Source organism: Thunnus maccoyii, chromosome 21 (genome assembly GCF_910596095.1).
Source record: "Thunnus maccoyii chromosome 21, fThuMac1.1, whole genome shotgun sequence".
Classification (NCBI taxonomy): domain Eukaryota; kingdom Metazoa; phylum Chordata; class Actinopteri; order Scombriformes; family Scombridae; genus Thunnus; species Thunnus maccoyii.
In genome coordinates this window covers 3,989,373-4,016,715 of record NC_056553.1, presented here as the reverse complement: position 1 = coordinate 4,016,715, position 27,343 = coordinate 3,989,373, and the positions used below count along the sequence as shown (strand labels likewise).

The window sequence follows — 27,343 nt, the reverse complement described above, 5'->3', positions numbered from 1 at the left end:
ATGCTCTCTGACAGATAAGCACTTCAGCTGCAATATCTCTTTCCTCATTCCCCGCTGACTTTTGACCCGTGCTCAGTAAGTACGTCTGAGGTTTAGCTAATCAGACCAGTTTGACTCATTGTCTGTGACACTCCCACTGTTTTTGTTCATTCCAGTACAGTGGACAGTATTGACTGGAAATGTATCAGTAGGATGTCTGGGATCAAGAGTGTCTTTCTGGTGGTCGTGACCTTTCTGTTGACTCCTGCCAGAGGAGGTGAGTGTGTGTCTGGTCTTCTATTTTTAAACTTGGTACAACGTATCATCATGGTTGTTTTTACCAGAGAAAGCATGAATACCAGGAAAAATAATTAATGATCATATATTTTATACAGTAAATACACCTAAAATCACCAAAAACATATTTTCTCACTTGCTTCAGTAACATTCAGACAGTTTCAGTGTTTTCAGGTTGTCAGATATTATCTTTTGAAACTTAAGCTGCCACATCAAAACAATATTGGTGAACTGAATTTCATTTGTGGCAAGAATGAATTTAATGAAATACAAGCTTATGTTGAGTTTTGGCACTATACAAACAAAAATTACATCTACAGTACCAGTCAAAAGTTCAGACAGACCCTCCCATTGAAAATGTGTACAAAGTACAAGGTTCACTTAAAACCACATATATGAACCTCATGGTGGCGCTAGAGGAAAAGTCAGAGGATCACCAGTCAGCAGGATTCATCCTCTGGGGAACATGAATGTTTGTCTGAATTTCATGGCAATCCATCTGAAGGTTGATGAGATATTTCAGGCTGGACAAACGTGACGGGCAGACTGTCAGTGCCATAGAGCCATTAGCATGACTGTAAAAATGCATGATTTTGAGGACTTTTGTCTTATTTTCTACATTTTCTCATTTTAAAGCTGTACTAATAAATATTTTTATTTTAACAGTGGATCAAATGAAAATGTGTAATGTGAATGTGGATCCTTTAACAGAGAATTATCACCAACTCTGCAGCCTTAAGGAGCACTTTAGCCTACCTTAGCTAGTTTTATGGTACACTAATAAATATTAGTGCACGTATGCATTGTATGGTTCAATCTCAGTGTTTCCAGCAGCAGGCAGCTGTTTTCAGAGAAAAAGTCACTGTACACTACCTGCTCAGCACCAAACAGCAAACAGACACAGTTAGCTGTAGACTAACGGCAGCCCTAATTTATTGTTCTCTTGTTGTGCAGATGATACACAGTTATACATTACAGTACAAGATGACTGAATGAAAATAATATATTGTCAGATCAAGTTTATCAATAAAAACATAATTCAGTTGTGTCTGTGTATAAAACTCTGATTGTGACTTATATGGTCAAACAAGTTATTGATCAGATTTTTACAGAGAGCTCACTTGGATTCAACTGTTTTCTCTGAACTGAACCTTGACGACGTCTCCACGTGATGTTTTACAGATGTTGAGGTCTCCTGTGTTTTCATGGAAAGCTGCATCTTGCCGTGCAGATTTCAAGCCGGTGATGACGTCGTCATCCACTGGATTCAGCTGACACCAGGAAATACTCAGGTCCACTCTTACTATCACAACCAAGACCAGCTCTCATTCCAGTACCAGCGCTTCAGAGACAGGACATCGCTGTTCAATGACCAGATCTCCAGAGGAAACGCCTCGCTCCTGCTGAAAGGGGTGCAGTTTCATGACCAGGGCAGATATAAATGTTACACCAGCACCATCACTGGAAACAAGGAGACATTTATCAAACTAAACATGGATGGTATGGAAACTCGTAGTATTTCCAGATAATAAATATAATAAATACTATTAGCAGTGCATTTCATCATATTAGAATTACATGAAATCAACTAATTGTTTATCATTAAAATTGAGGTTTCACCTTCACGGTTTTCGGAATAACACAAAGTCAGATTACAGCATGTGATAATTTATTTAGACATAAAATAGTTTCTAGCATATTGATGCATTACAGTCACCATGTGTACTCCAGATTAATGCAGTAAACCAGGAGTAATAGTTGGATAGTAGTGGGGATACTCACGCTAAGTTGTTGTACTATGTACATATAGCTTTTTGTACTATTCCTCTTTGCAATATTTAAAGAGGCTGTAATCAATATTTTTCATAACAATGTATGAAATGACAATGTGTAACATGAGAGGCGTCCCTCGTGGTGATGAAACTTTACGGAGCTTTACAGCGAGTTTCAGCTCATTGTTTAGCTGTCTGGCTACAACTTTACTGCTTTGGTTTAGCAGCTAAAGAGTCAGATATTTCCCTCAGCAGTTGGTAGAGAGCAAAAACAGAAGTCATGTGCTCATGAATTGGTCTGGGGTCAAACCCACACAGCATCTCTCAACAAATGAGATGAGCAATATGATATATTTATGCATCTATTTTAACTTTTCAAGTGGAAAAGAGTTCTGGTTTGCCCATAAAAAGCTCAAGTCAGTTAAGTAAGCTCTTAAAGGACGGGTTCACAATTTTTCAAGTGTGTCTTAAACCAGCAGTCAGGTGTCCATATGAACACTGAAAGAGGTTTTCCTCACTGTAATCATTCCTCCTGTTCATACTGGATATTAAAAGATCCTTCAAATGTGTTTTCAATGTAAGTGATTGAGGACAAAATCCACAGTGTGTCCACACAGTCATTTAAAAGTTGATGTGAAGCTTATATGAGGCTTCAGCAGTCTGAGTTATTCATATCAAGTGGATATCTGACACATTTACAGTCTTTTCAGCATCAAATTCCCTCTTTGTGTTTCCTCGGACAGTGTTTCCCTGTTGAGCTGTGGTGGAAGTATAGTAACAAAAAGAGGGACTTTGGCACTAAAAAGACTGTAACGTTGAAAGATATCTACTTGATTTGACTCATTTGGACGCTGAAGCTTCATATTAGTTTCAGATAAACTTTTAAATACATTTTTGCACAGAAGGAGGACTGTGGATTTTGTCCCCCATCACTTCCATTGTAAGGTCATTATGAAAGGATCTTCTAATGGTCAGTATGAACAGGAGGAATGATTACAGCAAGAAAACATGTTTTACTGTTCAGTTGGGCTCCTGACTGTTGTTTTAAGACAAAGTTGAAAAATTGTGAACCCATGCTCTAAAGCAGGCTAAACTGTGCCTGTGGAAAACAGCATAATGTCTGAACATTGCTCCAAAATGGTATTAGGATAAGAGTGTAGGTTAAGAGTGTTGTGTGTTGGCATTTTTCAGATGTTGAACACACTCACCAGCTTACTCAGTGGCACATGAACGCACACTTAAGTTTTACAAAAACTAATGAGCAGAGAACACATTTTTAAGAAAGCAGGTAAAGGTACAGTATAATTTTATGTTTGTGTTGTTAAATCTGTGAAAATGTGTATGTTTCTCCGTGTGCTTTTGCTTTCTCATATTGTAGTGTGTTGAGCTCTCTCAGATACAACACACAGACATCTGACTGATAACATTTCAATCCCAGGGAGTGAAGCCTGATACAATTCATGCAAGACTGTGTGAATGAGGGTCTTGCAGAAGATAAGAACAGCTGAACAGTAAACCTAGTGTCAGTTTTGTGAGAAACCTATAGTGCTGATAGCAAGAGACACAATATAATAAAAATGTTGTCTGTCGTGAAGAACTTGTGATTATGAAGGTTCAGAGGTTTGAGAAAGTTGTGATTCTCTTAAAAAGTTAATTAACTTATGGTACTTTCCTCCTGTTTGTCCACAGAACTTCTTCTAAATTCATATGTTTGTGCAAATTAGCCAAACTTTAAAAGTTTTGTTAAGTTTTGTTACAGTCAAACAAAACATGGGAAATTGGAACATTTCTTATACAAAAAGATAAACAAATAAATGTCACATTTCTGCTTCGTCTGGAGGAACAGAGTTAATGAGCATTAGTAGTGATCATGGCTCAACAAAGAGCACCACTTATAGAAAGTCACAAGTTGAGCCTGGAGGGGAAACTAAACCTTGAACCTATAAAAACTAATAAAAAACTTGTGGGCTTCAGTTTCTTCCTTGGCTCAGCTAATTGTGATCTGTGTTGATTTGTCAGCCTTAGACCACGGACTGAAGAATCCTTCCCTACTCTCATTTGTGGGGTCAATATAACTGTGTAATAAAGTAAAGTAATCAGAATACTCTAAGGGATAATAGATTATTCTGCTGTAAAAACTTTTGACAGTGCGAATGTCATCTGATCATAACACTACAGCTTTAAGGTCCTGGAGCACTTTATGGTTATAGAGGGAAGCAAAGAAGGGAAGGAAACCAAATTTTGTGGCATCACCCAACCCAAACTTTCTGTTCTCCTACTTTACCGCTTCAAAAACATGTTCCTATATAGCGAATCCTCTCTTTTTTCTCCTTTTTTTTCAGCTCCAGTCCGTAAAGTCGACATTCAGCAGGTAGAAAACAAGATCACCTGCAGATCAGAAGGGATCTACCCTGAGCCTAAGCTCACCTGGTCCACCAGTCCTCAATCCAAGGAGACTCTCCAGGGCAAAACTGAAGCCCAGCAGACTGAGCAGAAGCTCTACAACATCAGCAGTTCTCTGATACTTTCAGACAATGCTGCTGGTCTGACCTACATCTGCACCGTCAGCACTCAGAGAAGCAGGCTAAAGGCCTCACTGAAGACACTACGCAAGTATCTGTTGTGTAAACATAACAGGTGGCACAAAAACTTATGTTTAGACTGTATTACATCGCATTAATTTGGCAGATGTCTTTCTCAAAAATCTGAGGTTAAAGAGGACATACAGTACTGTATGTTTTTTGTGATTTTCTGTTTAGCATGTGGGCAGGAGGAGCTGGGGATTACACCTTCAGCTGCCCCTTTGTTACTTATAATTTCATTTATAACACACAAATTCCAAAGTTTGAAATATATTATATATTATTACTTCTTTTAATTTTCTCTTTTGTGTATTGTCTCAATTTAGCTCCAATCACTAGTTCAGGCACTGAACAAACAATCACCTGCACTGCTTCAAACACTCCACAAACGGGCCTCGTCTGGATATTCAACCACAATCAAACCATCCTGACCCAGACCGGGGCCAACGTCTCGTACACAGTTTCAGAGGAGTGGAGCCAGCAGGTGAAGGGTGTGTCTAAGTCAGGTGACCTCACACTTCAGGACTTGTCTTCAATACACGACGGGATATACACGTGTGAACTCAGTAATGCTGAGGAGACATATTATGGGAACACCTTTCTGAAGATTATTGAAGGTAAGTCAAGTTCAGGGAAGTCTATCTGAACTAGAACTGCTAAAATATACGATTTACAGTATCAGTTTTAATATTTGGGTATGGCCTGGTCTATACTAAACCTTAACTCATCTACTTTAGCTTAGCAAGATTCACTATTCACTACGATGAGGTCATCATGAAACCATACAACTATAGAAATCCACGACAGGAATCACATCTACTTTTAATGGACATGATCCATGTCTGTCTGATTTGATGATTTATTTGCCAAAATATAAATATAATACAGGAGACAACATGAATCTCAAAGAATGTAATTTTAAAGAGTCTGTTGTGCTTAATAGAGTTTAATACTGATCTTCACACTTACAGATACAGACTGGGAATATTGTCCTGGTGTATATGTAATAGATTATTTTATCAGGAGATAATGATGTGACATTTTGTCAAAAACTGACCATAATTACAGGTGTGTGTTCACATCTTCATCTTTACCTGAGGAAGACCATCTGTGGTTGAAATGATTCCAATCATATCCAAATAAAATAAAAGAAGCTGGGAAAAAGTAGACTTGAAAGTAGTGTGCAGGTATTTTTTCGTTTTTTCTTTTACTGATGTTACTCGATACTCAAGTAGTTTTTTCAGTAGATACTTTTGTACTTTGAGGCTGCGTTCAAACTAAATCCAGCAATGTCTGAAAAACTGCAGCCCTCCCATTCATTTGAATGGGGGCAGTGCTTTTACTAGTGGGGACTGCAAAGGGCAAAGCAAAAACTGCAGTGATCATCCAGCAAGAATTTGAACTGGACTCAATTTTTGCTGAAACGTAACCCAACATCACACTGTGGATGGATTACTTTGTAACGTGAACATTGTATTTGAAATGGTGACAAAAGATAAAATAGCTCCTGTAATGAAAACTTTCCAGACTTGTAAAATCCTGTTGGTGAGTTTTACAAACTGCTGCGTTGTGTTTTGGCTCCTGATAATTCCTTAAATGCATTAATCTATAACACCAACTCAACTTCCTGGATCATTTTTCATTGTCTCACTGGTACCTCAAACAACACAACCCCACCATAGACCTCTGCTCAGCTGTCCAATCACAGTTCTTGTGGACTCAACGTCATACCTCTGTAGCCACCATGTGAAGTTACATTTTTGAGTAGGTTGCACATCAGCTGCAGCATAGTTTCATCCAACATTATGATGCTACAGTAGTTGTCAATCTCCTTGTTTGGTTGACAGTTTAATTCACTGAGTCTTTTTCTGTTACAGGAAGTTCATCAAATGTCGCAGCAGTTTCTGCAGGTGTGGTGGTTGGAGTAATTTGTGCAGGATTGGCAACAGGCCTGATATTGTACTGTACAGGTAAAAACAACAAAAAAACACACACACATTTTACTTTCACCTTTGATGTTTTTTTGTATTGTTGTTTGAGATGAGCCAAGCTGCAGTAAACAATGCATGATTGTTAGATTTCTGTTTCTTACCTGATCACAACTTGCTGTGACATGAGATCAAGGCGGCTGCAGCTTTAAAGGACATGTGTGGCAATTTTATTTACTTTTCTTAATGTCATTAAATCTAATGTGCAGAGCCAAAGAAACAATGAACTGATCAAGTATTGTGTGTGTATCCAAAGCCTGATATATCTTATTCCTCTGTGCCGTAGACCTCTGTTGTCCAGAAACTATTGAAAACACATCAATGAGCAACACCAAAGACTAATAACAGTGATCATGTTTTCAGTCTCTGGAGAGTAGTTCTGTGTAAGGCAGATGCCACTGAGCAAGTGCAGGAACACAGTTCTGTTTATTCATGTCACAACTTCTTGACTTTGTACTTTACTGTTAATTTATCAAAGAACTTCAGTAAAAAGTCAAGAGGTTGTGATATGAATTGTCACAAAATTTGCTTCAGGCATTCATCGTTCTCAGAAGATGTTTTCTGCCTTACTTACTTACTTTTTAATTCTTGTATTATGAAGTGACACAAAACATTTGGTAACAAATGGGACATTGGGAGTTTAAAATGAACATATTTACAGACTGCTGTCAAGCCCTGATTGCCCAAAATATCACTGAAGGAAATTTAAGTCTTGCATTCCTGCTTTTCCTTTTCCTGTGAATTTTTTATTAATTTCATGTATTTTATTGTGAGGATACTTTAACAAATTCATTGATGTTTTAAATTCCTTTATTTCAGTGTGTGAAGGAATGTGAGGTGGATAGAGTCTTAAAGTACATGCATACTTTCAGAAATGTGACGTTTTAAAGGAATAAACACAGTCATGTTGATCACATATACAATATACAATATACAACACTGTAGATCTGTCATCATTTTTTATTATGTTCATTTTAATTTTAACTCTAATCTAAATAGCAATTATTGGTGACTGAATAGAAGCTGGATAAATTAAACAAATAAACTACATTTTATTTAGTCAGGATCTAATGTTTAGTTATAGGACATCCTAAGACATTCAGGAGAGGCTCTGATGTGCAAATTTTTCACCTCTATTGAACACAGAATGAAGAAAGAAATCCATCAAAGACTAAAGGATCAAAAACTGAAATGGGTGAAGGGTAAATATATCTTCTGTATTGAATACAGTAACAATGCTGCAATCTTAACTATTCCTCTCAGTTGAAATCTAGCTTGTAATAAATGCTGTCACAGCTGAAAATGTAAATCAGTTGTGATGATAAAACTTGTAAAGCAACATATTTTTTATTCTCATCTGCAGAAGTTATTATTTATAATGAAGAAGGATTGTTTGTTGTGAGTTTTAGCTTGATGTGTTTAAAGACTGAATACTTTTTAATTTTGTTTGCAGGACAAATGATGAAGAAAAGAAATTGGAAGGAATTAAAGAAGACAAAGCTCATGACACATGGACAGGAAAAGGAAATAAGCTCTCCTTTACTGATTGAAGGATTAAATGATACTCAGATACACTAATGTGATGAAGTGTAAACACGTACTCTGGGTCTTCTGCTGTCTCAGGAAAGGATGTTTTGTCCTCATTTCTTCTTCACTGGATTATTGAGGAAGTAAAACAAGACCTTCAGTTCTGTGTTTTGGAGACATTTGGTAATCACATGCTTATCCAGACTGATTAATGAAGGACACTTTGCACTTTGACTATAACGCTCTGCATTACACTGGTTCTACAGTGCAAGAGAGACTTTGACGACCAGCATGCTGTTCTTCCTCTACCTTGTGTCCCGGTGTTCCACACAAAAACCCAGACAAATAAAGTGACTAACAGTATCTCTCAACAGAGATGAGGAAGTATGTATGTATGCATCTATTTTAACTTTTCAAGTGGAACAGAGTTCTAGTTTACTGGCTATTAAAAGATCCCTCAAATGTGCTTTCAATGGAAGTGATGGAGGCTTGTGAAGCTTATATGAGTCTTCAGCAGTCTGAGTTATTCATATCAAGTGGATATCTGACACATTTACAGTCTTTTTAGCATCAAATTCCCTCTTTGTGTTTCCTCGGACAGTGTTTCCCTGTTGAGCTGTGGTGGAAGTATAGTAACAAAAAGAGGGACTTTGGCACTAAAAAGACTGTAACGTTGAAAGATATCTACTTGATTTGACTCATTTGGACGCTGAAGCTTCATATTAGCTTCAGATCAACTTTAAATACATTTTGGAAGGAGGAAGGAGGACTGTGGCCCTCATCACTTCCATTGTGAGGCTATATTGAGCTCTGGTATTTCTGTCGTCAGGGACTGCTGGGAAACTGTTTGGCATGCTGAGTTTGTGTGTGTGTGTGTGTGTGTGTGGACGAGGTGTTCTTCATATTGTGGGGACTCATCTCCCTTATGGGGACAAAAAGCAGGTACCTCTAATGTAGAATAATTTTAATAATAATAAGTTTAGGGTGAAGACTTTCGTTTTGATGTTTAAAAACAAAGGTTGAAAAAAGTTTTGCTGTTGTTGCTGCAATTTCTTTTTATACGGTACACTACATGGTTTTGATTGTTATCAGTTATCTTTTATGTACAGATAGATGGCCCAATGTAATTATTTTATTAATTGTATATATTCAGAACCATTATTGCCATGTAGAGCTGCAGTGATTAGTTGATCAACAGAAAATTAATCAGTTCATAATTGACCAATCATTTTTAAGAAAAGTAAATGTTCATATTCTCTGGTTTCAGCTTCTGAAGATGGAATATTTTAATAATTTATAATAATTATTTATAATAATTATTTTTATAGACCACACAACTATTCAAGAAAATATTTAACAGATTAATCGATAATGAAAATAATCATTAATTGCAGCCCTTTTGTTGAGCTTCATTTTTTTTCTTTTGCACTACATATAAAAATTAACCATTAAGCCTCTGAGCTGAACTGAGCCTTGCATTTGTATGAGCGACAGGATGATCTGAACATGACAGTTTTGACAGTTATCACAAATAAATCACACAAGTAGCCACTTGACACAAGTCTGAATATAAGAACAGACCTGTTGTTTAACTGATGAAGCTTGTTGCACCTTTGACTACAAACAACAGTGATTTCAGAGAGTTCACCTCTTCTAAATGCGGATGGATAGTAGGTGAGAACAACTGTGTGTGTGAGTGTGTGTGTGAGAGAGAGAGACAGAGAGAGAGAGAGAGAGAGAGAGAGAGAGAGAGAGAGAGAGAGAGAGAGAGAGAGAGAGAGAGAGAGAGAGAGTATCTGGTACCCTGGGTCTGCGGCATGTGTGGTTGTCAGTCAATGTGCAGTAGTTTACTACCCTTCTTGCAGAAACACAGATTATAATTGCGGCGCAACAAATAAAAATAAAGCACTTTAAAGTGAGGGACTGTGCAGTCTGTGTGTTTAATCATAGGTAGGGTCGCGGGTCTGATATTTACGGGTCCGGATTTAGGTTTCCGTACCGACTTTTGCGGGTGCGGGTTTGCAAAATAGGACCCGTGCAGGACTCTGAGCCAGGCTGGTGACTCTGAGTGTCGATCTGTCAGTCCACCACATTAGTCTAGACAAAAATGAAACATTAACGAGCAAGTACAAGTGCGTCGACCACCAGGGACTAAATCCTAAACATGGAGACAGACTTGAAAACAATCACAATATATAACTGTCCTCTAGCACCACCATCTGGTCAAAATGATAACACTTTATTTTATGATCACCTGCAAAACCCATGACATTCCCATCAACCTGTTTAGTGCTAATTAACATCCAGTATCCAGTTACCATAATAGTCTCATATGTTCTCAGTAATGTTATCACTGACTGATGCTTTATAGATTTTCTTATGGTAGTGTCCATCCTAAGGTTGTAACTATTTTCTCTTTTTGTTATTGAGTTTTTGTTTGTTAGTTTGTTTTTGCATTGTTGTGTTTTTTTTGTTTGTTTTTTTGAGTATTTGTTTGGGACCCTCTTTTATCCTGATATAATAAATTTACTTCTACTTTTCTTGTCAACTACATGATTTTTATTCCTTTATCTTTTTATCCAGAGACTGTTTTTCTCTATATGTATATACAGCATCTTCTGTGGGTTTATAGATCTTTATTTTATACACCGTCTGTGATACTAACAAGCAGCTGAGTGATAGTGACTAATGTTTGTCTTGGTGGTGATTTTGAAGGTTACGTTTCCATTACATGAGTATGATAAACAGGTATGATAAACAGGTTTTTGATTGGCAGGTGTCTCAGCCTGTCATACCCAAGTTTCAACTGGGAGACAAATATTTTTGATTCATTGTTTGATTACAGTGAAAACAGAAGCAGACAGACCAGTTGGCAATGTGACACATTCACTTCCTGTTGTTTTTTTTTCTTTCCAGTACAGAGCAGCATAAACAGGTAACAGAAGAAGTTAAACAGCAGGATGTCTGGGGTCAAGTGTGTCGTGTTTTTGGTGGTCGTGAACTTTCTGTGGAGTCTTGTCAGAGGAGGTGAGTGAGGCGCTCACAGCCTGTCTGATCTTATTCCAGTTTAAACATTAATCACAGATATGTTTAAACTTGGTATATTGTTCTGCATGTATTGTATTTTATAGTGAATGAAGATATTATATTAAAACTTAAAAAGGTCCAAAAAAGTACAAAAAAGCTACTCTACTCTTTTTAAACTTACATGTCACTGTTTGTGATTTATTGTTAATAACTTGTGTATCTCTTAAGTGTCATATGCTCATCGATTTACATCTATCGAATTACATTTGTGTTTTTAGCTTTTTTTTCAATCACAGGCATTATGGGTCAACTTACTCTTGCACTTACTCTTAACTTACACTTAATTGTCTGACTTTCAAATAATTCAATTGAGAACTATTTATCCTGATTTCAATTTTAGCTCATATTGTCTGATAATCCGATTTGATAACAGTGAGAACAGCTTACTTTTTATCGCCCTTTAAAAGTCATAACAAAATCCTTTGACTGGTCACTCTTGAAGGACACACAGCTGGGTCCAGGTCCAGCAGAGTCTGGTCTGTGCTGCTGCTCTGGGCTTCAACACAACACACACAGAGCTTTGAGTGTGAATAATGATGGTGGAGTGATGCGAGTGGAGAACAGTCGTGGACAATCAGAGATCCTCGTCTCACCTCTGAGCTTTGGTCTGGCTGTCATGTTCCCCACACAGAGAGCTTTTAGAGGAAGGGACTCCCTCCTCTCTGTCCTCACACTGATCCATGCTGCCGAGGTCACATCCACATCGGTCACACACACTTTCTACCAGCATCTGGAGAGGAAACACACATCATAACATAATTTCTCCTGTGAAATCCTTAATACCAGTTGCTCCTCCTGTGATTGGCTATTATTTTCTGTTATATATCAGTGTGAATGCAGGCAGACAGCAGTGTGAGGCAGAGAAAGCTGCCATCAGCTGCTGTACTTCTACTATCAGTCCACTAGATGGCATCATAAAGCTGCAGTGAAGTGAAGAGCTGCACACATGATGCGTGGAGGAGGAATTACATTCACTGACACACACTGAATTTGAGGGGAAGCCTCAGTTTCAGTAACCTCTTCCACTCACCGAGGACACCTGCATCACACAGGCAAATTTTCAAAGGGCCCTCCTTCACCTCTCACCTCAAGATATCTGAATGAAAATGAGTTGTATCCAAAAAATCAGTTCTTACAGAAATCTCCAAATGTAAAACGTTTTTGACACCAAATTGCAGCATGAATTTTTCTATGGTGTTGAGTATTCTCGACTCAAGTGGTCAAAAATTGCTGCACTAACTTATGAGACATAACTGAGGTTGGGAATGGCCATCATATACTTCCATGTTAATGTTCCAAGCCCTTATACACTGTAAACTTTCAAAATTCAAATTGGGGCCTTACCAAAACACAATGTTTATTACAGATTTATTACTAGAAAAACTTGACACGCAGTGCTGAACTGCATCTCAAATTAATCTTCAGGCTCCCGGCTTTCAGATGATGTATACCACTTCTACTGTATGTGGCATATAATGTTGACCTGCTATCTCCCCCTAGCGATCCCCTGTTCCCACAAAAAATTGATCTATGGTAGGGTGGCAGGAGTGGAAGAGGTTAATATTCAGCAAAAGTAACGACACTTAAACCAATAGAATTACTCTTCAAGAATAGCCATAAAAGTTCTTTTCATCATTGTAACATCTTGGAAAAATATCATTTCATTCGAGTTTTGAGAGCTTTGAAAATTTTAAATATGCTTGTTTTATGCACAAGGCTTTGCATGGGCTACCCCACCTCCTTTAAATGAATTTATTAAACAGAGGGCCGACAGTGGCAATAGCACCAGCACCAGGGCCACCACTAGAGGGGACTGTGTGGTGCCATATAGATGCTCGTCATTTGGGCAAAATAAACTGTCAGTAAAGGTGAGGAAATATCGGGATGCCCTACCACTTCCAATAAGGGATCGCCCCACACATCTCACCTTTATGACTCAAAAGACTGTAACGTTGAAAGATATCTACTTGATTTGACTCATTTGGACGCTGAAGCTTCATATTAGCTTCAGATAAACTTTTAAATACATTTTTGCACAGAAGGAGGACTGTGGATTTTGTCCCCCATCACTTACATTCCAAGTACATTATGAAGGGATCTTCTAATGGTCAGTATGAACAGGAGGAATGATTACAGCAAGAAAAACATGTTACAAGGTTCATTTGGGCTCCTGACAGACTTGAAAAACCCGTCCTTTAAATCATCGGCTGCAGACCAAAGGAGTAGGCATTGTCTGACTTTTCGCAGCCATTTGGACGTCTTCTCATAAAAAAGCTTGGAAATTTACCAGTTTTGAAGGACAAGTTACAGATGTGAGTTAATGGTTTTGCAATTCCTTCCATTACTTTCTTGATTGTTGTCATATCAATTTCATTCCAGTCTGTAGAATTTTTGTTCTTCTTAAAACCATTAACCACATCATCCATATTATTTATGGTCTTATCATTATCAATAAAATACTGGCGGTAACTTTAGTTTCTTGATCCGTGTCTAATGTTTGTTGTTAAACACACTCCATATACCTTTGATGTTGTTTTTGTTATTACTGTACTGTATATTTTATTATAGTATTCCTTCTTACATATGTTTTTTTTCTGCCTCTATAGATTTATACTATGAATTTTCTATATAGTGTTTTTTTATTTTTGCAGACATTTAGTCAATTTGTGATCCATCCATCAATGTATATTTTTGTTTTCTACTATATTGTTGTATTGGAAATTTTGTGTCATAGAATGATTTGAATATTTGTAGGAATGTTTCATATGCTTTGTCAATATCTTCTTCTTTGTATACTATTTTCCAGTTTTGTGTTAATAAACTTTTGAATGCATTCCTCTGTTTTCAATCTTTGATATTTAAAGTTATTGGCTTCTTTAACCTTCCTATAATTATAGTCACAAACTATAAAACCTGGTAAATAGTCACTGATGTCATCTAATAACAGCCCGCTCACTTTATTGTCCATTCCATAATGTTTATGAATATATTGTCTTATTAGCATGGCACAGTTATTGTGCTTGGTCTAGTGATTTTTGGATATAAAAACTCTCTAGCTGGAGCATTGGTGTTATGCCACTTTGATTATGCTGCCACCTTTTGGTACAGTAGCTCCTCACAGTCTCTTAAAAACAAATTACAGACTGCACAAAATAAGTTAATAAGAGTAGTTTTAAGGCTGTCCCCCTGCACACATCTCAATGCAGTTCATTTAAAAAAAAAAAAAAATTGAATCTTCTCCCCATGGAAAAAAGGGTGGTGCAACTTAAGATGAGTATTTCCCACAAGATTGTGTACAAATCTGCACCTCCCCACCTATCCAACCATTTAAATCTAGTAAAAAAAACAAACACTCCCACAGCACTAGAGGCAGTCTAACAAATATTATTTCTATGAGATTTAAAACATGTTTTGGGAAAAATACATCTTTATATACAGCTTCATGTCAGTGGAACAAGCTGCCTATAAGTAAACCCAGTTGAGAGGAGTTTTAAGACAGATCTCAACAAGTGGATGTTAAATAATTTGTAGATGTACAAATGCTTGATGTTTTACTGTCTACTTGGATTTTTTAAGTCTAATGTCATTCTTTCATGACACTTTCTTATTCAAGCTGCTATCTTGCTCTACAATAGAGGATCACAATGGAAATAAGGGCTATTTGTGTATTTTAATCCTCGACAATTTCAAAAATCTTATATGGAGTCTGTCTTTGTGATCAGCCTGTCATGTATGTTTTAAATTTTGTCAAATAAATCTATCTATCTATCTATCTATCTATCTATCTATCTATCTATCTATCTACCTCAAACTATACATTGCACTGATAAACTCTTCAGTCATTTTGTGCTTATGTGGATAAGAAGATGCACAGGAGGAGGACTGTGGATTTCGTCCCCCATCACTTCCATTGTAAGTGCATTATGAAGAAATCTTCTAATGGTCAGTATGAACAGGAGGAATGATTACAGCAAGAAAAACATGTTTCAATGTTCATTTGGCCTCCTGATTGTTGTTTTAAGAAAGACCTGAAAATTGTGAACGGTACATCACTACCCATTCATTAGATGACAATAAAAACCATTAATACATGTGAATTGCTTCACAATATTGCGATATTACCAACTAACTAAAGAAAACATGGGTTGACAGAAAAGTAACATCACCGTGCTGAAATTTGACAGTGAAGTTTTTAAATATATATACTATACTACTTTTTGGGGAAAAAAACTAGTAGATGGAGAAAATTACAAATTTCTGCAGAAATTCATCTCTAACTGGAGGCTACAGCTCAGGGTCACTGGTCCTAAAACTCATGTGAGGTGAAATGTCTGTTTCTTCATAAAATATTACAATATAAAGCCAAGCGTCTCTGTTTCATAGTGATTGTTCAGTGTAGCCTTAAGAAAATTCAAATGCCTGTTATTATTATAACCTGTTCATATCCAAATACTGAATCTACATGCGGCTACATACACATACACTTGTCTTTCTTTTCCATTAATTACAAATATTTTAATCATAGAGAAATATGGAAAAATAACTACCCATAGACTAACATTACACCTGCCTCTACACACCCACTCCAGTCGCACCAGGCAACCAAATAATTGGATTGGGGTCAAGCCTGTTTTCGATGCATTCTGGTAAATGTAGGCACTCTCTAACTAAGGGAGAAGGCCTAAGGGTCAAATAAAAGCAAGAAAGACAAGAAAGTAGAACAAAAGATCTGAGGCTGAGAGAGTTTTCTAAGACTTTGGATTATGTTGCGTGGGTGAAATCACATTTTAGTGCTTTTAAATTCAGAATTAATTACTGATTTCTTATTTCAGACATTCTCACACACTATGTCTCTCTTTTCTGTCCTCAGGAAGCAACTCAAAGGCCAGAAACGACCCTGATGAGATGACAGAGCTGCGTTTAGTCAAAGGTTGGTCATCCAAAATTTTAAATATCTCACCACTGCACTACCAAGACTAGACACTAGATGTAGCCAAATAATAATTTAAAATAACTCTGCTCTCTGTTGCTTCAATAGAAATGTCCTCTACTGTGTGTAACTGTGAACCTTTACAACTCATGGATGATAACATTTAATCTACCATCACTGATATTAATAGTGAGGACAAAATATTAGAAACACCTCTCAGTACAAGGCAACATAATTCAACAGCAGCACAGAGTACGTGTGGACGTACTCTCAGTTTCAGGAGGCCTCTCCTCTGACAGCAAATAGTAAATATAAACTTTGTCGTCTAAAAATAGTGTCACACTGTGATTTGGACACAGTTACAACAGCAGTCTGGGCCCCTCAACTCAGTAAATATTACAACAAGCCACCTTTAGCTCTCTCTCTCACTCACTCACTCACTCATTCACACACACACACACACACACACACACATACACACAAACACACATACACACTTATCTAAAAGTAGTTCATGCTCTCTGACTGACAAGCACATCAGCTGCCATCTCTCTTTCCTCATTCCCAGCTGACTTTTGACCCGTGCTCAGTAAGTAGGTCTGAGGTTTAGCTAATCAGACCAGTTTGACTCAATGTCTGTGACACTCCCACTAAGGTGTGTTTGTTCATTCCAGTACAGTGGACAGTATTGACTGGAAATGTATGAGTAGGATGTCTGGGATCAAGAGTGTCTTTCTGGTGGTCGTGACCTTTCTGTTGACTCCTGCCAGAGGAGGTGAGTGTGTGTCTGGTCTTTCTATTTTTTTTAGTACAACATATCATCATGGTTGTTTTTACCAGAGAAAGCATGAATACCGGGAAAAATAATTAATGATCATATATTTTATACAGTAAATACACCTAAAATCACCAAAAACATATTTTCTCACTTGCCTCAGTAACATTCAGACAGTTTCAGTGTTTTCAGGTTGTCAGATATTGTCTTTTGAAACTTAAGTTGCCACATCAAAACAATATTGGTGAAAAACTTAGGCCGCCACAAATGGCGGCCTAAGTTTTGACAGTACCAGTCAAAAGTTCAGACAGACCCTCCCATTGAAAGTGTGTACAAAGTTTTGACTGGTACTGTTCAATAACATGTATTGTACTGTACAGAGACACACATTTTATAACACTGAAACTAAATGTGTGGCTAGATACCACTAGAGAGAGAAAACATCTTCCGTCTCTCTAAAATGGGTGAAACACTTGAACATGAAAGTACAACAAGCTAATAATTTGACAAAAACTGATTACTTATTACCAGAGAGACACTTTGAACTTAAGTCAAGTGTCAAAGTCCAGAATGAGCATGTTTACTCATGCTAATCAGAAAAGGGTCATTCAGATTGTTGCAGCACTGTCTCAGATTTTGTTCAAACCTGATTTAAAGAGAAACATTTTATTAAAGATTCAAAATGTAAAGAGATGAAACAGTTAAATGGATCTTTTATGAGATAGAAAGAGACGAAGAGCTTCATGTTGTAAGCATGTGGAATCTTGCAGAGCCTGTTGGGATGCATTTCAATGAGGTGTCAAACAAATGATGAATGCTTTCGTTTTTTGTTTTTACAATTCCAATGATAACATGTCCTTGTTACTAAAACCTTCTGCTGCCATGTTAGTGTCCCTGTGAGGTTGTACTTAGACACAGTATAGTGCTTTGAGCTAAATGCTAACCATTGACAGGTATAATGTCTACCATGTTCATTGTCTTGAAGTTTAGCATGTTAGCATGCTAACATTTGCTAATTAGCACTCGATACAAAGTACAGCAGAGGCTGTTGGGACTGTCATTAGTTTTTCAGGTATTAAGTCACAAACATAAATTGGCCACATTATAATTTGGACCAGATGGTGGCGCTGGATGAAAATTTATTACAGTTCATCCTGAAGGGATAATAAATGTCTGAACCAAATTTCATAGCAATCCATCCAATAGTTGGTTCACTTAAGTCAGAGGTCAGAGGATCGCCAGTCAGCAGGATTCATCCTCTGGGGAACATGAATGTTGGTCTGAATTTCATGGCAATCCATCTGAAGGTTGTTGAGATATTTCAGGCTGGACAAACGTGACGGGCAGACTGTCATTGCCATAGAGCCATTAGCATGACTGTAAAACTGCATGATTTTGAGGACTTTTGTGTTATTTTCTACATTTTCTCATTTTAAAGCTGTGCTAATATTTTTATTTTAACAGTGGATCAAATGAAAATGTGTAATGTGAATGTGGATCCTTTAACAGAGAATTTTCACCAACTCTGCAGCCTTAAGGAGCACTTTAGCCTACCTTAGCTAGTTTTATGGTACACTAATAAATATTAGTGCACATATGCGTTGTATGGTTCAATCTCAGTGTTTCCAACAGCAGGCAGCTGTTTTCAGAGAAAAAGTCACTGTACACTACCTGCTCAGCACCAAACAGCAAACAGACACAGTTAGCTGTAGACTAGCGGCAGCCCTAATTTATTGTTCTCTTGTTGTGCAGATGATACACAGTTATACATTACAGTACAAGATGACTGAATGAAAATAAATATATTGTCAGATCAAGTTTATCAATAAAAACATAATTTAGTTGTGTCTGTGTATAAAACTCTGATTGTGACTTATATGGTCAAACAAGTTATTGATCAGATTTTTACAGAGAGCTCACTTGGATTCAACTGTTTTCTCTGAACTGAACCTTGACGACGTCTCCACGTGATGTTTTACAGATGAAGAGGTCTCCTGTGTTTTCATGGAAAGCTGCATCTTGCCGTGCAGATTTCAAGCCGGTGCTGAAGTTGTCATCCACTGGATTCAGCTGACGGCAGGAAATGCTCAGGTCCACTCTTACTATCACAACCAAGACCAGCTCTCATTCCAGAACCAGCGCTTCAGACACAGGACATCGCTGTTCAATGACCAGATCTCCAGAGGAAACGCCTCGCTCCTGCTGAAAGGGGTGCAGTTTCATGACCAGGGCAGATATAAATGTTACACCAGCACCATCACTGGAAACAAGGAGACATTTATCAAACTAAACATGGATGGTATGGAAACTCGTAGTATTTCCAGATAATAAATATAATAAATACTATTAGCAGTGCATTTCATCATATTAGAATTACATGAAATCAACTAATTGTTTATCATTAAAATTGAGGTTTCACCTTCACGGTTTTCGGAATAACACAAAGTCAGATTACAGCATGTGATAATTTATTTAGACATAAAATAGTTTCTAGCATATTGATGCATTACAGTCACCATGTGTACTCCAGATTAATGCAGTAAACCAGGAGTAATAGTTGGATAGTAGTGGGGACACTCACGCTAAGTTGTTGTACTATGTACATATAGCTTTTTGTATTATTCCTCTTTGCAATATTTAAAGTGTAACATGAGAGGCGTCCCTCGTGGTGATGAAACTTTACAGAGCTTTACAGCGAGTTTCAGCTCATTGTTTAGCTGTCTGGCTACAACTTTACTGCTTTGGTTTAGCAGCTAAAGAGCCAGATATTTCCCTCAGCAGTTGGTAGAGAGCAAAAACAGAAGTCATGTGCTTATGAATTGGTCTGGGGTCAAACCCACACAGCATCTCTCAACAAATGTCACACTGGAGATGAGCAATATGATATATTTATGCATCTATTTTACAAGAGGAATGATTACACCAAGAAAACATGTTTTACTGTTCATCTGGGCTCCTGACTGTTGTTTTAAGACAAGGTTGAAAAATTGTGAACCCGTCCTTTAAAGCAGGCTAAACTGTGCCTGTGGAAAACAGCATAAGGTCTGAACACTGCTCCAAAATGGTATTAGGATAAGAGTGTAGGTTAAGAGTATTGTGTGTTGGCATTTTTCAGATGTGGAACACACTCACCAGCTTACTCAGTGGCACATGAATGCACACTTAGGTTTTTAAGACTACAAGTGTTGGTACTGTGACTGACACTGAGTTTTACAAAAACTAATGAGCAGAGAACAAATTTTTAAGAAAGCAGGTAAACGTACAGTATCATTTTATGTTTGTGTTGTTAAATCTGTGAAAATGTGTATGTTTCTCCGTGTGCTTTTGCTTTCTCATATTGTAGTGTGTTGAGCTCTCTCAGATAAAACACACAGACATCTGACTGATAACATTTCAATCCCAGGGAGTGAAGCCTGATACAATTCATGCAAGACTGTGTGAATGAAGGTCTTGCAGAAGATAAGAACAGCTGAACAGTAAACCTAGTGTCAGTTTTGTGAGAAACCTACAGTGCTGATAGCAAGAGGCACAATATAATAAAAATGTTGTCTGTCGTGAAGAATTTGTGATTATGAAGGTTCAGAGGTTCGAGAAAGTTGTGATTCGCTTAAAAAGTTAATTGACTTATGGTACTTTCCTCCTGTTTGTCCACAGAACTTCTTCTAAATTCATATGTTTGTGCAAATCAACTTAATCAAACTTTATAAACCTTTTAATGAAAATCAATTACACTTTTCTATAAATTAATGTTTGTGTTTTTCTTGTTACACTCAAACAAAACATGGGAAATTGGAACATTTCTAATACAAAAAATATAAAAAGAAAGAAGATAAATGTTAAATGTCTGCTTCGTCTGGAGGAACAGAGTTAATGAGCATTAGTAGTGATCATGGCTGAACAAAGAGCACCACTTATAGAAACTCACAAGTTGAGCCTGGAGGGGAAACTAAACCTTGAACCTATAAAAACTAATAAAAAACTTGTGGGCTTCAGTTTCCTCCTTGGTTCAGCTATTTATGATCTGCGTTGGCGTTTGAGAGAAAAGACTGAAGAATCCTTCCCTACTCTCATTTGTGGGGTCAATATAACTGTGTAATAAAGTAAAGTAATCACAATACTTTAAGGAATAATAGATTATTCTGCTGTAAAAACTTTTGACAGTGCAAATGTCATCTGATCATAAAGCTACAGCTTTAAGGTCCTGGAGCACTTCATGGTTATAGAAGGAAGCAAAGAAGGGAAGGAAACCAAATTTTGTGGCATCACCCAACCCAAACATTATGTTCTCCTACTTTACCGCTTCAAAAACATGTTCCTATATAGTGAATCCTCTCTTTTTTCTCCTTTTTTTTCAGCTCCAGTCCGTAAAGTCGACATTCAGCAGGTAGAAAACAAGATCACCTGCAGATCAGAAGGGATCTACCCTGAGCCTAAGCTCACCTGGTCCACCAATCCTCCATCCAACATGACTCTCCAGAACAAAACTGAAGTCCAGCAGACTGAGCAGAAGCTCTACAACATCAGCAGTTCTCTGATACTTTCAGACAGTGCTGGTGATCTGACCTATATCTGCACCGTCAGCACTCAGACAAGCAGCAGTACAGCCTCACTGAAGACACTACGTAAGTATCTGTTGTGTAAACATAACAGGTGGCACAAAAACTTATGTTTAGACTGTATTACATTGCGTTAATTTGGCAGATGTCTTTCTCAAAAACAACCTACATTTGGGGAGCAATCTGAGGTTAAAGAGGACATACAGTACTGTATGTTTTTTGTGATTTTCTGTTTAGCATGTGGGCAGGAGGAGCTGGGGATTACACCTTCAGCTGCCCCTTTGTTACTTATAATTTTATTTATAACACACAAATTCAAAAGTTTGAAATATATCTAATCTATAACACAGGTTACACCAATAAATCAGGCTGATAATTACTTTCTATTAAATGTGCATCTAAATTTTCATTTATTGCAGTTTACTTCTTTTAATTTTCTCTTTTGTGTATTGTCTCAATTTAGCTCCAATCACTAGTTCAGGCACTGAACAAACAATCACCTGCACTGCTTCAAACACTCCACAAACGGGCCTCGTCTGGATATTCAACCACAGTCAAACCATCCTGACCCAGACCGGGGCCAACGTCTTGTACACAGTTTCAGAGGAGTGGAGGCAGCAGGTGAAGGGTGTGTCTGAGTCAGGTGACCTCACACTTCAGGACTTGTCTTCAATACACGACGGGATATACACGTGTGAACTCAGTAATGCTGAGGAGACATATTATAGGAACACCTTTCTGAAGATTATTGAAGGTAAGTCAAGTTCAGGGAAGTCTATCTGAACTAGAGCTGCTAAAATATACAATTTACAGTATCAGTTTTAATATTTGGGTATGGCCTGGTCTATACTAAACCTTAACTCATCTACTTTAGCTTAGCAAGATTCACTATTCACTACGATGAGGTCATCATGAAACCATACAACTATAGAAATCCACGACAGGAATCACATATACTTTTAATAGACATGATCCATGTCTGTCTGATTTGATGATTTATTTGCCAAAATATAAATATAATACAGGAGACAACATGAATCTCAAAGAATGTAATTTTAAAGAGTCTGTTGTGCTTAATAGAGTTTAATACTGATCTTCACACTTACAGATACAGACTGGGAATATTGTCCTGGTGTATATGTAATAGATTATTTTATCAGGAGATAATGATGTGACATTTTGTCACAAACTGACCATAAATACAGGTGTGTGTTCACATCTTCATCTTTACCTGAGGAAGACCATCTGTGGTTGAAATGATTTCAGTCATATCCAAATAAAATAAAAGAAGCTGGGAAAAAGTCCTAGACTTGAAAGTAGTGTGCAGGTATTTTTTCCTTTTTTCTTTTACTGATGTTACTCGATACTCAAGTAGTTTTTTCAGTAGATACTTTTGTACTCTGAGGCTGCGTTCAAACTAAATCCAGCAATGTCTGAAAAACTGCAGCCCTCCCATTCATTTGAATGGGGGCAGTGCTTTTACTAGTGAGGACTGCAAAGGGCAAAGCAAAAACTGCAGCGATCATCCAACAAGAATTTGAACTGGACTCAACTTTTGCTGAAACGTAACCCGACATCACGCTGTGGTGGCCAATCACATACATGCAAGTGCACATTCCTGGTGGATTACTTTGTAACGTGAACATTGTATTCGAAATGGTGACAAAAGATAAAATAGCTCCTGTTGTGAAAACTTTCCAGACTTGTAAAATCCTGTTGGTGAGTTTTACAAACTGTTACGTTGTGTTTTGGCTCCTGATAATTCCTTAAATACATTAATCTATAACTCCAACTCAACTTCCTGGATCATTTTTCATTGTCTCACCGGTACCTCAAACAACACACCCCCACCATAGACCTCTGCATCGTAGTGCTGGATTGTCGGATTTGGTCTGAATGCAGCATAACTTAAGTAGTTATTTTGATGACTAGTTTTACTTCTACTTGAGTAACTGTTTTAACAAAACTAACAGCACTTTTACTTGAGTACAATGTTTGGCTTCTCTACCCACCTCTGCCAACAGCAGAGGAAACTCCACCTTGTTTCATGACTGAATATGGAAATATTCCAGTTGCTGTATTTATGTTGTTTCATTCAGTGTGACAGAGAGTAGTGATGGTAGTGAGCAGAGGGTTTGTAGTGGAGCTGTCTTTGTTAGATGTGTGTTACTGAGAAGGAGAACTTCTCCAACTTGCTTAATTAATTAATCAGTGCAAACTACTTGTTGAAATTTGTTTGGTTGACAGTTTAATTCACTGAGTCTTTTTCTGTTACAGGAGGTTCATCAAATGTTGTAGGAGTTGCTGTGGGTGTGGTGGTTGCAGTGGTTGCAGTGGTTGTATTGGTTGCAGGTGTGATACTGTACCTGCGCCGACGTAAAAAGGTAAAAACAACAACAAAAAAACACCAACTTTGCTTTCACCTGATTTTTTTATGTGTTATTTGAATTGGTGTTAGTTTGCTTGTTTGAGATGAGCCAAGCTGCAGTAAACAATGCATGATTGTTAGATTTCTGTTTCTTACCTGATCACAACTTGCTGTGACATGAGATCAAGGCGGCTGCAGCTTTAAAGGACATGTGTGGCGGGAACACAGTTCTGTTTATTCATGTCACAACTTCTTGACTTTGTACTTTACTGTTAATTTATCAAAGAACTTCAGTAAAAAGTCAAGAGGTTGTGATATGAATTGTCACAAAATTTGCTTCAGGCATTCATCGTTCTCAGAAGATGTTTTCTGCCTTACTTACTTACTTTTTAATTCTTGTATTATGAAGTGACACAGAACATTTGGTAACAAATGGGACATTGGGAGTTTAAAATGAACATATTTACAGACTGCTGTCAAGCCCTGATTGTCTATTTATGCCCGAAATATCACTGAAGGAAATTTAAGTCTTGCATTCCTGCTTTTCCTTCTCCTGTGAATTTTTTATTAATTTCATGTATTTTGTTGTGAAGATACTTTAACTAATTCATTGATGTTTTAAATTCCTTTATTTCAGTGTGTGAAGGAATGTGAGGTGGATAGAGTCTTACTGTACATGAATACTTTCAGAAATGTGAAGTTTAAAGGAATAAACACAGTCATGTTGATCACATATACAATATACAATATACAACACTGTAGATCTGTCATCATTTTTTATTATGTTCATTTTAATTTTAACTCTAATCTAAATAGCAATTATTGGTGACTGAATAGAAGCTGGATAAATTAAACAAATAAACTACATTTTATTTAGTCAAGATCTAATGTTTAGTTATAGGACATCATAAGACATTCAGGAGAGGCTCTGATGTGCAAATTTTTCACCTCTATTGAACACAGAATGAAGCAAGAAATCCATCGCAGGAACAAGGACCACTAAACACTAATACTGACACATGGTAAATATCTTCTGTATCGAATACAGTAATCTTAACTATTCCTCTCAGTTGAAATCTAGCTTGTAATAAATGCTGTCACAGCTGAAAATGTAAATCAGTTGTGATGATAAAACTTGTAAAGCAACATATTTTTTATTCTCATCTGCAGAAGTTATTATTTATAATGAAGAAGGATTGTTTGTTGTGAGTTTTAGCTTGATGTGTTTAAAGACTGAATACTTTTTACTTTTGTTTGCAGGACAAAAGATGAAGAAAGGAATTCGGAAGGAATACCACTTAAAGAAGACAAAGCTCATGACACAAGGACAGAAAGTGAAATTAAGCTCTCCTCTGGGGATTGAAGGATTAAATGATACTGATACACTAATGTGTTGAAGTGTAAACACGTACTCTGGGTCTTCTGCTGTCTCAGGAAAGGATGTTTTGTCCTCATTTCTTCTTCACTGGATTATTGAGGAAGTAAAACAAGACCTTCAGTTCTGTGTTTTGGAGACATGTGACAATCACATGCTTATCCAGACTGATTAATGAAGGACACTTTGCACTTTGACTGTAACGCTCTGCATTACACTGGTTCTACAGTGCAAGAGAGACTTTGAAGACCAGCATGCTGTTCTTCCTCTACCTTGTGTCCCTGTGTTCCACACAAAAACCCAGACAAATAAAGTGACTAACAGTATCTCTCAACAGAGATGAGGAAGTATGTATTTATGCATCTATTTTAACTTTTCAAGTGGAACAGAGTTCTACTTTACTGGCTATTAAAAGATCCCTCAAATGTGCTTTCAATGGAAGTGATGGAGGCCAAAAGTAGAAAAAGTAGATGTGAAGCTTATATGAGTCTTCAGCAGTCTGAGTTATTCATATCAAGTGGATATCTGACACATTTACAGTCTTTTTAGCATCAAATTCCCTCTTTGTGTTTCCTCGGACAGTGTTTCCCTGTTGAGCTGTGGTGGAAGTATAGTAACAAAAAGAGGGACTTTGGCACTAAAAAGACTGTAACGTTGAAAGATATCTACTTGATTTGACTCATTTGGACGCTGAAGCTTCATATTAGCTTCAGATCAACTTTAAATACATTTTGGAAGGAGGAAGGAGGACTGTGGCCCTCATCGCTTCCATTGTGAGGCTATATTGAGCTCTGGTATTTCTGTCGTCAGGGACTGCTGGGAAACTGTTTGGCATGCTGAGTTTGTGTGTGTGTGTGTGGACGAGGTGTTCTTCATGTTGTGGGGACTCATCTACCTTATGGGGACAAAAAGCAGGTACCTCTAATGTAGAATAATTAAGTTTAGGGTGAAGACTCAACAAAGGTTGAAAAAAGTTTTGCTGTTGTTGCTGCAATTTCTTTTTATACGGTACACTACATGGTTTTGATTGTTATCAGTTATCTTTTATGTACAGATAGATAGCCCCATGTAATTATTTTATTAATTGTATATATTCAGAACCATTATTGCCATGTAGAGCTGCAGTGATTAGTTGATCAACAGAAAATTAATCAGTTCATAATTGACCAATCATTTTTAAGAAAAGTAAATGTTCATATTCTCTGGTTTCAGCTTCTGAAGATGGAATATTTTAATAATTTATAATAATTATTTATAATAATTATTTTTATAGACCACACAACTAATCAAGAAAATATTTAACAGATTAATCAATAATGAAAATAATCATTAATTGCAGCTCTTTTGTTGAGCTTCATTTTTTTTCTTTTGCACTACATATAAAAATTAACCATTAAGCCTCTGAGCTGAACTGAGCCTTGCATTTGTATGAGCGACAGGATGATCTGAACATGACAGTTTTGACAGTTATCACAAATAAATCACACAAGTAGCCACTTGACACAAGTCTGAATATAAGAACAGACCTGTTGTTTTACTGATGAAGCTTGTTGCACCTTTGACTACAAACAACAGTGATTTCAGAGAGTTCACCTCTTCGTGACTGCAGCGAGGTGAAAACATCAACCACCGGATCAATAGAGCAGCTAGAGATGATAAAAATGTTTGGTGAATAAAAAAAAAAGAAAAAAGTAGCAACTTCTGATTAAATCATGCAACATAATCAGGAATTCTGTTTGTACAGTGTTTTATCAAAATGTGTATTTATTAAATTCTGTGTTAAAGTCCTTTTTGTGTTTAATAGGAAGGATTTTTGGAATGTATGAAAATCTTTTATATGTTTCTCAAACAGAAGAAACTGTGTTATCAGTCAGCTGAGGTAAAAACTGGAGCTATGAGGTTGTTACACATTAACTATTTATCTAAAATGTCATATTGTGTGAAAGTAACTGGAACTTTTACTCTTTCTGTATTTCAAATATCATATTTTACACCTTTACTTAAACTTCAGTACAGGAGTATTTTCACAGTACTTCAGCAGGTGTATGTTTGATATTGTAGAAAGGTCACATATCAGTTCATATCAAAGCCTTTTATCAGTCTTTAC

The 27,343-nt window shown here is 37.0% G+C and overlaps 1 protein-coding gene across 1 annotated transcript; it reads left to right on the top strand.

The window, feature by feature from the left end:
* Positions 1–25,711, top strand: LOC121888541 (hemicentin-1-like). The gene is made up of 14 exons (XM_042400146.1): positions 1–256; positions 1,459–1,776; positions 4,391–4,657; positions 4,957–5,247; positions 6,508–6,600; positions 11,062–11,080; positions 16,065–16,162; positions 16,842–16,937; positions 18,919–19,236; positions 21,293–21,559; positions 21,957–22,247; positions 23,771–23,877; positions 24,825–24,883; positions 25,122–25,711. Exons 1-14 carry the CDS (start codon positions 193–195, stop codon positions 25,222–25,224), a joined length of 2,391 nt encoding a protein of 796 aa, XP_042256080.1. The 5' UTR covers positions 1–192; the 3' UTR covers positions 25,225–25,711.
* Positions 25,712–27,343: the final 1,632 nt, after the last annotated feature.